The 11,569-nt window shown below is 41.8% G+C and overlaps 1 protein-coding gene across 2 annotated transcripts; it reads left to right on the forward strand.

Annotated features, from left to right (window-relative positions):
* Positions 1-3,114: 3,114 nt before the first annotated feature.
* IDI1 (isopentenyl-diphosphate delta isomerase 1) lies at positions 3,115-11,554 on the forward strand. 2 transcript variants are annotated; one of them, XR_014540498.1, is made up of 6 exons: positions 3,202-3,530; positions 5,812-5,984; positions 7,116-7,208; positions 7,886-8,016; positions 8,995-9,695; positions 9,741-10,316. XR_014540498.1 is itself a non-coding variant. In XM_083579984.1 (5 exons), exons 1-5 carry the CDS (start codon positions 3,217-3,219, stop codon positions 9,310-9,312), a joined length of 1,029 nt encoding a protein of 342 aa, XP_083436110.1. In that variant the 5' UTR covers positions 3,115-3,216; the 3' UTR covers positions 9,313-11,554. The 2 variants fall into 2 exon arrangements, 1 of the variants encoding a protein (XP_083436110.1); XM_083579984.1 differs by having other exon boundaries at positions 3,115-3,530; positions 8,995-11,554.
* Positions 11,555-11,569: the final 15 nt, after the last annotated feature.

The following is an 11,569-nucleotide window of genomic DNA, read 5'->3' on the forward strand; positions in this document are numbered from 1 at the left end:
TTGTTGCAATCCTCCTGGCTTAGAGAGCGACTCTTTCAGGAGTAGCAACCCGGCCACCGGCTCTAAAGCAACCCCTCTTGCAGAGATGTGTCTATTATTATTATTATTATTATTATTATTATTATTATTATTATTATTATTTTACCCCACCCATCTGGCTGGGTTTTCCCAGCCACTCCGGGCAACTTACAACATATAAAAAATTACAACATTTAAAAATTTCCCAATACTGGGTTGCCTTCAGGTGTCTTCTAAAAGTCAGATGATTGTTTATTTCCTTGACATATGATGGGAGGATGTCGTATTTATAAGAACAGCAACTGGAACCAAGGTTTGAATTAATTTTAAACTGCCACAGCAAATACAGGAAGATTGTTAACTGTTACGTTTTGCTGTCCTATTTGTTTCATGCAGTATTTTAACATGTATCGTTTTTTCATGATCTGGTAGCAGTTTGTTTTATTTTATGTTATTTGGGATAGACAACATAATGCCCTCCATATGCTGTTGGGCTATAACTCCCTTTTCATCCGTGGCCAATCATCATGCCAGCTGGAGCTTATGGATGCTGAAAGTTCAACAACACCTGGAGGCTGCTAGTTTGATCAACCCCATCTATATAGATAAAGGTAAAGGTAAAGGTACCCCTGCCCGTACGGGCCAGTCGTGACCGACTCTGGGGTTGCGTGCTCATCTCGCTTAAGAGGCCGGGAGCCAGGGCTGTCCGAAGACACTTCCGGGTCACGTGGCCAGCGTGATGAAGCTGCTCTGGCGAGCCAGCACCAGCACAGCGCACGGAAACGCCGTTTACCTTCCCGCTATAAAGCGGTACCTATTTATCTACTTGCACTTAGGGGTGCTTTCGAACTGCTAGGTGGGCAGGAGCTGGGACCGAACGACGGGAGCTCACCCCGCCGCGGGGATTCGAACCGCCGACCATACGATCGGCAAGTCCTAGGCACTGAGGTTTTACCCACAGCGCCACCCGCGTCCTATCTATATAGATAATTATCTATGAATAGGTATTTCTAATAAAGGCTGTGTTACCACCCTGGTGAGTCAATTACAATAAATATTTTTTAATAAATAAGGATTCTGTTACCACAAATTACCAGTCTGGTATTTATACAGATGAATATCTATGAATAGATGAATATCTTTAGCAAATGAGTACTGAGCTACCACCAATTATCGCTTTTTGTGTGTGAATGGCACAACACAGTCAAATCTTGTATACATTTGAGCTTTGTACAAAAATGTCTCAAAACATACCTCTCACATTTCAAGGCCTTTTTGGACCCTCAGCTTACACTTACTTTTTTTATCAAGCTGTTGAGATTCTTCTTCTGTAACAGTGGAATCTGACGTCCGATGGATGCAAGTGATTTTCTCCTCAAAATGGTTTGCAAACAAGTCAGAGGGAGCTGCCGTTGTTTCTACCACCTCCTTCAGGAATAAATGGCCCTACCTGGAAAAGCTCTGCTGGGCAGCATAGTGAGGATGCAATGGAGGCAGCAATGTATGCCTTCTTTGCTACCTTCACTGCCACTAGGTAGGGTTGATGATGAGCCCTCACCACTGTTGGATTGCATTCAACTGGAGTTTTCTTCCACTTACATTCAAGCAGTCTCCCAGCCTGTTTCTTCACCCTAACTCTGGAGGATACCAGGGAGCCAAATGGGCTCCATGAAGTGGGAGAGGGTGCTCAGGGGTAATTGTGTCAATGACGTGAGCCATTTGGGTGCTCCAGAGGTCACCCACGGCTTTGACAGGAGCGCCAGGCAAATCAGCCGGGGAATTCAAGAGCCGTCTTAGGAATCAATACACTTATGAAGCTGCTTACACTTACTTTCTTTATCAAGATGCTTGGTATCTCATTTTATTATTTATTTCCCTTATGAATCATTTTCCCCTCAGGCATCCAGAGGCTATTTACAACACAATAAAAGTTAAATATATTGTAATGAGTTTGATGCCAGACTCCCCTGTGTTATGAGTTTGTGGGTGCCAGATGTTTAATATCTGGACCCAGCAAATGTTAAGAGCTAGATAAACTAAATAAGTGAACCTCATGAGGTAATTGCCTGGGAGAGGAGCCATTTATAGAACAAAGGAAAGGTAATAAGCCATTAAGGCAAAGACTCTGGGCCAGAAGGCAAATGGGTGGAGCCCCTCCTTCAACTCAGAGTCAGAAGGCAAAGCCAGTGTTTGAAATAGTTTTAGGGTTGAGTGTGATGTGACCTGGGGGCGGGGAAGGTTGCAGTTTGGTAAAGGCGGCAGCTGGAAAGAGCATCAGAGCAAAATGGCTGGTGTCTGTTTGAATCATAGACTGCAGCCATGAGAGAAACAAGCCCCTCTTGGGCTGTTAATGCTGTGAACCCCTCCATTATACTCAGCTCAGGTTGCATATGTGTGTGTGTGCGTGTGTAAGTAAACCATATATCCTGTAGGCACCATAGTGTCCTCTGTGCCTCATTCCCAAAAGAAAACACAAACACTGGAACCCCTGGAAACTCACACCACTCGGAGATTGGGGTGGCACTCAGCACTATAAACACACACACACTTACATGGTTTAAAACAGCATCAGGAACACACACACACACACACACACACATGTTCAATTGAGATGCAACATTGATTCCAGCTAGGATGAAGATCTCCTCCAGAAGGTTTGGTGACAGAGGGGCGTCTTTTAGCAGGTGCTGAAAAGACTTCAATAGAGAAGGCGCACGTCTGATATACAACGGTAGGGAGTTCCAAAGATCAGGTGCTAACTGAGCATATAATACAGGCATCTCCTACAAAAACTGCAATCAGCTTCTTCCACTCTTGGTTTTTTATTTTTTGCTTTTGCTGTTATCCTTTCCTTCGTTCGTAGAGCATGAGCCTCTTAATGTCAGGGCCGTTGGGTTCGAGCGCTACACTGGGCAAAAGATCCCTGCATTGCAGAGGGTTGGACTAGATGGCCCTCTGGTGTCCCTACCAACTCTTAAGAATGTCAGGCTTCTGTGAAATTACAGCCACTCACCCTTCCCCTCCCGCCTTTCGCCCTTTAGCCACACCCCCTCCACACCTTTAGCCGCGCCCACCCCCTCTCTTCCCCCCCCCCCCTCCCCGCTGAACCCGAGAGCCGCACGCGACCGCTCTCCCGCGGGCGATTGGCTGGCGCTTTGTGTTCCCTGTTCGCGGGCGGTGGCGCGATCGGCCCACCTGATGACGACACCGCCCGGGGCCGCCGCCATTGGTCAGGCGCCGAGCGGGGAGGGTTGCCAGGCGATGTGGCGCGCGGCGCAGCGGTTGGCGGCGTCGGCAGCAGTTGTTGCTGCCGGGGCAGCCGGAGGAGAAGGCTCTGCAGCCCGCGCGCTCTCCGCTTCTGCTTCTTCCGCCTCCTCGTCTTCGTGGGGAAGCTTGTATCGTCGCAGCCTCGGACATGTGCTGCAGCCACTACCGCCTCCTCAGTCTCGGCGGTCGCTTCCTTCGCTTTGCGTGAGTGCAGAGGCCGCGTGCCGGCCCGGGGACGGAACGCGGTAAGGACCAAAAAAGGCCCGGGGGCGGAAGGGAGTTCGAAGCGATGCCGCTGAGTCACCCGCGGGGAAGCGAAGGGAGGTGGCGGTGCAGCGTCCAATAATAATAATAATAATAATAATAATAATAATAATAATAATAATACAGTGGTACCTCGGGTTAAGTACTTAATTCGTTCCGGAGGTCCGTTCTTAACCTGAAACTGTTCTTAACCTGAAGCACCACTTTAGCTAATGGGGCCTCCCACTGCTGTTGTGCCGCCGCCGCACAATTTCTGTTCTCATCCTGAAGCAAAGTTCTTAACCTGAAGCACTATTTATTCAGGTTAAGAACAGTTTCAGGTTGAGAACGGACCTCCGGAATGAATTAAGTACTTAACCTGAGGTGCCACTGTATTATCTACATCAGGCATGGCCAAGCTCAGCCCGCCAGCTGTTTTGAGACTACAGTTCCCGTCATCCCTGACCACTGGTCCTGTTAGCTAGGGATGTTCGGAGTTGTAGTCCCAAAACAGCTGGAGGACCGAGTTTGGGGATGCCTGATCTACATCAGTGTTTCCCAAGCTTGGGTCTCCAGCTCTTTTTGGACTACAATTCCCATCATTCCTGACCACTGGTGTTGCTAGCTAGGGATGGTGGGAGTTGTAATCCAAAAAAACAGCAGGAGACCCTAGGTTGGGAAACACTGATCTACATCCAGTATCTACTTCCCTATTGAAAAGGCTTGGGTAGGGAATCCGTTTTCAGGTTTTTTCTCTGCATCTGGTGGAAGTAAGTTCCCCTTCCTCCATCCACAGCCTTGAGAAATCTTACTCAAGTTTTATTAATGTCCTCTTGTTCTTATTGCACTTTCCTTTAAAGAGGTGCAGATGGCACCTGTTGTTCTCTTCCTCCTTCCCCCACTTTTCCCCCCACAACAGGCCCCTGAGGGCGGTTAGGTGACCAAGATAAAGATTGTGTAAGCTTCTGGTAGAGATGGGATGGATACCAACCTGAAACTCTGAAGAGCCGCTGCTAGTTTTTGTAGACAGTACTAAGCTCGGTAATTTCCTGTATGTTTATCCTTTGTAGTTTCCCTTGGGATTTTGAAAGAGATGGAGCTTTTGGAGATACAGTAGAGCATGTAGCTCCCTCTCTTTTCCTAGTGTAGATTTCTAAAACATTTTTGTTAAACAGCAAAAGTAGCATACTTCCCACTATAGCAACAGTGCTTTGCTTCCAAATTAAACTTTCAGCAGCAAAGCTCTGCTGCTGGAGTTGACAGCTTTATAAGTGCTCAGAACTTTTGCCACTGGGGCTGACAAGTGATATGGAGCTGAAGTGGGCTGGGGGATTTTTAAAAATTCTATAGCATTCCCAATATACAAAGGTGTTTCAAGGTATGCTCATAGTTGTACTTTTCCTCTCTTTGTTTAGGCAGTTGGGTAAGTCTGCCACATCTTTTCCTGGCAGGACTCTCATATTTTTAACACAGCATTTGCTACCTCTTTTACTGGCCCTTTACTTTTATCAGCAGTGCAATACACAGTTTGAAAGCACAGCAGTGCAAGTAGATAAATAGGTACTACTGTGGCGGGAAGCTAAACGGCGTTTCCATGTGTACTGGTTTCCGTCACGGTGTTCTGTTGAGCCAGAAGTGGTTTAGTCACGCTGGCCACATGACTCGGAAAGCTGTCTGTGGACAAACTGGCTCCCTTGGCCTGAAAGCGAGATGAGCGCCACAACCCCATAGTCTCCTTTGACTGAACTTAACTGTCCAGGGGTCTTTTACCTTTATACATAGAAGTATAGCAGGTGAAGCCTTATCACTGTAGACAAATCAAAAAAGCTTCCATCTATTAAACAGGTACTAATAAAGGCATTGGCTCAGGGCTAGTTAAAAAGGAGGAAGTGGTCTACTTTAACAAATGCTAAGTATAGTTGGTGCCTAAAGACACTAAAGGCTTTGTGTGTTTTCCTGTAAAGTCATGCTAGTGCAAGATAAAACAAGTAGTGATAGCTATGTATTGTGTAAGAAATGGTGGACTCATATTCTTACTGAACTAAGAATATTGGCTGAGGATCAAAATTAACTTTGTCTAGCCATCAGAAATTATATGCACACTTGATGGTTGCGTTGGTTGTGAAGTTTAGGCAAGTTTCTAGCTTTGGCAAGTATAATGGACACACTCATCTGCATGCCTGTGCTCTGCTGACTCTAGGCAAACATTAGGAAATCTTGTAAGTTCTAATACTGTTCATTAAAAATTTGTGTAATTGTGGGTTGTTGTTTTTTTGTCATCAGTATTTTTATTAGGAGCATCAATACTGTAACCATGCCTGAAATAAATACAAATGAACTGGATGAGCAGCAGGTAGAGTTGCTGGCAGAGATGTGCATCCTTATTGATGAAAACGACAACAAAATTGGTTCAGATACCAAGAAAAACTGCCACCTGAATGAAAACATTGACAAAGGTATCTATCACTGTTCAGATCCCATTGTATGTAAACTGGTCCTGCCTGGGTACCAAGCTGTATTGAGCACTTCTACCTCACCCCATTTTTTGCCTCTGGGTTTTTTGCAATCTACTTGCACAACAAGATGTAGCAGTTAAAACAAGAAAGGGAGCTGGAGGAAATGGAACAAGGAAGATAGAGGAATGTGGTTCAGCAGACTAGTCTTATGCATCCATGTACAAGATAACTTTGAATTAAGAGTTCTTTAAGTGGTAAAGAAAATCCTTTTCATGCTGTGAAGTCAAATAGCAATTTAGGCTTGTTAATATGTTTTGAGTCACCGATTACTTTGACACACAGCCCACAGAGCAACTTCCTGCCCCACCATTTAGCCTTACCTTCTATAGTTCTGCCCGGCACACAAATTTAGACTGCGGGTGGCTTCTTCAAATGTTTATGCCAAAAAGCAATAAAAGATGAATGAGTGTTCTTCTCAGGCTTCAGTTAAAGAGGTAATGGGCATATTCCATAAGCCAAGGTACACAATTATTTCTGTGGTTGAAACATCACTTTTGGTGCATAAGGATATAGGCAATTTCCCTACTGCACACAAGAACAGAAGCAGCATGAGTTAAAAACCCTTTTCTTGTGCTGACTTATGCTGCTCCAGGAGAACATCTGACACTAACCTGTTATCTGACAGAATAAAGACTTTAGTCTTCTATGATGTCTTTGATTACAGATCTGTAAGGAACTGCTCAAAATAAATAGCTCTGTTCCTCAGACAGTGCAAAAACACCTAAGCACTTGACTTTTGCAAAAGTAATATATTGTAGTATATTGTAAGATATGGCATACAATAATATCTTAGGTTTACTCCTACAAAGTTCTCCAAAGGGTACCCAAGCAATAATTTATTCAAATACATATATATCCAACCCTCCTTTCCAAGGCATTTACCAGCCTAAATGAGAAACCACAATGCATACAGTGGAAAGTTTTGTTTAGAAATAGGGTGCTCGTTTCTTTGTTTAAACTTTGGTTTTAAACTGTAAGATCAAGTATTACGATGAACACGAGTGAAGTTTACTCCCCACCCCCTTGCATTACATTCTTTTTAAAAGCATATTGCCTATCTTTTTGTGCTAGGACTGCTGCATCGTGCTTTCAGTGTCTTCTTGTTCAATACGGAGAATAAACTGCTATTGCAACAAAGATCAGATGCCAAAATCACTTTCCCAGGTTTGTTACTAAGCAACAAATTCTTGTTTTCATTGCATAGCTTCTATAAAATACCACTTTGTGTCCTCATATATTTCTGGAATGCTTGAAAAATAGAATTATCTGTTAAATTTCAAACAAATTTACTTACTTTCATTTTCAAGTGAGCAGATACTTGGGTAGCAGTAATGTTTTCTCTCTCTGAAAGAATGGTGGGGTGGGTGTGTTCATGACCTGTATTTGTTCGGTTAACAGCAGAAGCGTGAGAAACATGCAAAGATTTTCTGATAGGTCAAATGCCCAAAAGACTATTTGGTGTGGTGATGTTGTCTTTGGTCTAGACTAGCACACTTTTAGTGAATAGGTGAAAATTGAAGGGGTGGTGGAAATCACAAATTAAATAATGACTAGTGCTTTGTCCTTTTTTTCTAACCATATATAACTCAGAATGGGCTGGGGAACACAATTGCACTTTATGTTTACATGCTGGAAATGTATTCTTTATGGTGATAAGCATTGATAGGTTTATTTTGCTTTGAATATGGCAGTATGTGCTATTGTGTTGTTTTTTGGAACTTTGTTTCAAACTTTGGATACTTGGTACTGTCAACAAAATGAGATTGGCTACTTCAAGGATTCTAGTATCTGAAAGTCTGCAAAGTATTCTTAAAACTGAATCCACAAAACTTTTTTGGTAGATTGCTTTACCAACACTTGTTGCAGTCATCCCCTGAACACCGTGCTTGAAGTAGAAGAAAAGAATGCAATTGGTGTTCGAAGAGCAGCTCAGAGGCGCCTGAAAGAAGAGCTAGGAATTCCAATGGAACAGGTAAATAATGCTCTTATTTCAGAGTAATGACTTCCCTAGGGGAAAATAGTTGAACAGCATCTAGTTATACTTGTAGTTCTAAATACTAATCAGAGCTGCAGTATTTATTTGGAACCTGTCGGCCCTATTCCCAGAAGCTTAAGAGAAGGGAGCAATTATCACAGTGTGTTTGTTGCTACTTCAGTGTGTCTGGTTTTTCACTAGTCAGAATGACCAGGTTTGGTGAATGCCCTGGATTGAGTTTCAGAATAATCACAATTGATCAAGACATGCTTGCTTACAGATGTTAGTTGATAGACTGATTGTAACAATCTGTCCAGCAAGCACACCAGAAAGGCTTTTTGTATAATCTAAACATATAAGGAGCAAGGAAGGAACCATTTTAATAGTATAGTTTTTCCCAGGGCTGGAAAGGGATTTCAGATGCCTTTGCTCCAGCATAAAATGTTTCTGTCTGGGCAACCAAACATCAAAGTCTTTTTCTGGCATTTCACAATATTGCAAATTCCTCCATTTTCTTCCGTGTTGAGAATTGTTGAAGCAAAACACATGTCTCTGGCCATACCCATATGACTAGAGCTCTGAGGTACTCCTCTCTGCAGTTTATATTGGGGAGAATGTTTTATCTGATATATTCACTCAAATGTACATTATTCAATTAAATTCTCACTTGAGCCTTGAGTCTCTCACCATCCCAGGCAGACATGCACTCTGTCCACTCCATTATACACTATTCCACAGAGTCCTTAGGAGCAGATTAGATGGGGAAGGAAAGTCCAAGTGTCATTCTTTTGATCTGAGCAACTGACTATACAAATGTTTTATTAAAAATCAACCATTTGAAAGCAAAATCAAACTACCACAGCTCTTTCTCCAACCCACCCCTTTTAGGTTTGTATTGAGGAGTTCTGAAAAAAATATCATAAAAATGCAGAAAGGAAGTAATAAAGTACTGTCACTACATGTTTTTGGTTGTAGGTAACACCAGAAGAAATCTTGTACTTAACCCGAATTCACTACAAAGCCCAGTCCAATGGGATCTGGGGAGAACATGAAATAGATTACATCTTGTTTGTGCAGAAGAATGTGACGCTGAATGCAGATCCCAATGAAATTAAAAGCTACTGTTATGTGACACAGGAAGAACTGAAAGAACTCCTGGAAAAAGCATCCCGAAATGAAATTAAGATTACTCCATGGTTCAAACTGATTGCAGAGACTTTTCTCTTTAAATGGTGGGATAACTTGAATAATCTGAATAGGTTTGTGGATCATGAAAAGATTCACAGAATGTAACAGCTTCTAGAATATGCTGCTCTAAAAACGATATAGTACCATTTAATACTGATAAATGGCAATATCTGAAGCACTAATTATAAGTTGACTGCAACACAGGGAACGAATTAGGAATAAGAAGATATCCTGTGAAAGGAATTTGATTTTATCTCTGGCTGATTGTTAAAGCTTGAGTCTTTTCTGCCTTTCATTTCTTGGAGTAATTATTTGGATTATTAACAAGCTTTCAATGGGAATGTATTTGTTGATATAATCACTAGAATCTGAGGTTTAATACTGACTAGGCTACCAGTCAAGATTGAAAGTTAAATCTTAGCCAGGATACCCCTCTATTTTTCAGGGTAGGCTGTTTGCTGTACAATAGGGAAGGAGTTAGTTATTTAGTCAGAAATCCCATTAGATACAGGCAAACCCAATGGAGTTCCCAGACTAGTTTTGTTCTTGGCTTAATGCGGGGGAGGGGGACGCTAACATGTGACTCTCCATCACTCCTAACTAGCATAGCTGTTGAGATTTCTGGTCCTAAAGGCTGCATCTTGAATGTCATACTAAAGTCCATGTTAGGGGATAAGAGAAACAGTACTTACATTCAAGAGTTGGCCTATTTCATCCACTCATTTTCAGTTTTCTGGTGCGCTAGCAGTATGGAGTATGTGGTGTAATAAGTGTGGTGTTAACTGCTCTAATAGTACTTGTTCACGTGTAAACTGTGCATGATGAAAACTATTACGGGGCGGAACTAGGTGGTATTCAAAATGTCAAGTGAGAATTTGTACTTCAGTTGTCTCCAAATGTGCCTTCCTTTTTTGAATTATTTGCTGTAAAAAGGAAAGGAATTCTTGACTATAAGGCCTGCCTAGTAACTCTTCACTTTACCTTGACTTAAGGGTGTTCCATTTTCAGATATAACTAGATAGTAAAATCTGTGTATATTCAAACATTCTGCTGTGTTCCAGAAAGCCGCTGGTGTATTTTTAATCATTAAAATGACTGAATCTTAACAACTGAACTTAATACTTCTTCATGAAAAAAATTAATGTGTTCCATTTTAATTTTCCATAACCTGTTAAATTTAGGCTAGTTAATAGAAAACCAATTTTTGAGGAATACAATATGACAAATGTTAATAATTATTGGACAGGCCCATTGAGCTAAATTTCTGATCTTAAAAATGCTTGTTCTTGATCAGCATCCCACATCTTGGAAGTTGTTAGAAGCTCAACTGAAGTGTAAAATGCAGATTAAGGACGGTGTCACCAGAGCCAAGAGGACACCAGCACAGTTAACAACCAGAGTCAAAGAAGCTATTATTCCTTCCAAAAAATGGAGGTCTTGCCCAAATGAGGAAAACAAAAAGGAACACAAACTTTGGCAAATGAGACAATAAGGGCTCTTTAAAAAATGGAGCAGGACACTGCTAAAAACATGAACAACAAAACATTTAAATACCTTAGTAGCAGATGACCAGCTAGGAAGACTTGGATGACAAGGAAGCAAAAGGAGTGCTAGAGGTGGCTCAGAATCCGAATGAATTCTCTGCTCTTGTTTTCACAGTAGAGGATATAGGACAGATCCTGTACCTGAACTAACTTTTGCTATCTGCGGTAAATGAAAAACAGTTTTAGGCTTAATAGACCAAATAAAAACTAACAAATTGCCAGATTGAGATAGCATCCACCTAAGGGTTTAAAAAAAAAAATCTAATGTGATTTTCTAACAAAAATCTGTAACTTTTGCCTCGGATCAGCCTCCATTGCTGGGAACTGGAAAGTAGCCAATATAACACTAATTTTTAAAAACGGATCCAGGAGGAATCCTGAATTGGTCCATCTAGCTCAGTAATGCCTACAATACTAAGCCTAAGAGGGCCTAAGATATGTTTCAAACCTGCATATAAAGTTATGTGCTCAGCTTAGACCACTCTGCGTGTATCTTGATATTATTATAAATTGCAATGTTTTGTTACCACTAAATTTGTTAATATAGCTTTATGATAGAGCTGCTGCTTCCCATATCTATTGAGATGTAGTTAAAATAGACCTTTGGGAAATGATACTTACTACCGGACCTCCAGGTATTCAGTACAGAGGAAAAGTACCCCAGCAGATTGAGATATGCATCATTTGGTATGTACTTCTGCTGAAGTAACTGAATGAATGTTTGGGTTATTTATTTTATACTTCATTACGACAGAACTAACAATAAAACCACAACTTTACTGGAATAAATTCTCCACAAACTATTTCTTTTATATATA

The sequence above is a fragment of the Podarcis filfolensis genome (assembly GCF_964270895.1).
Source record: "Podarcis filfolensis genome assembly, chromosome: 12".
In the NCBI taxonomy this organism is placed as follows: Eukaryota; Metazoa; Chordata; class Lepidosauria; order Squamata; family Lacertidae; genus Podarcis; species Podarcis filfolensis.

Coding starts and splice junctions, on each gene's coding strand:
- IDI1 (XM_083579984.1), top strand. CDS start 3,217: ATGACGACACCGCCCGGGGCCGCCGCCATTGGTCAGGCGCCGAGCGGG. Junction 5,985..7,115: donor GAATGAAAACATTGACAAAG/GTATCTATCACT, acceptor TTTTTGTGCTAG/GACTGCTGCATCGTGCTTTC. Junction 7,209..7,885: donor TGCCAAAATCACTTTCCCAG/GTTTGTTACTAA, acceptor CTTTTTTGGTAG/ATTGCTTTACCAACACTTGT.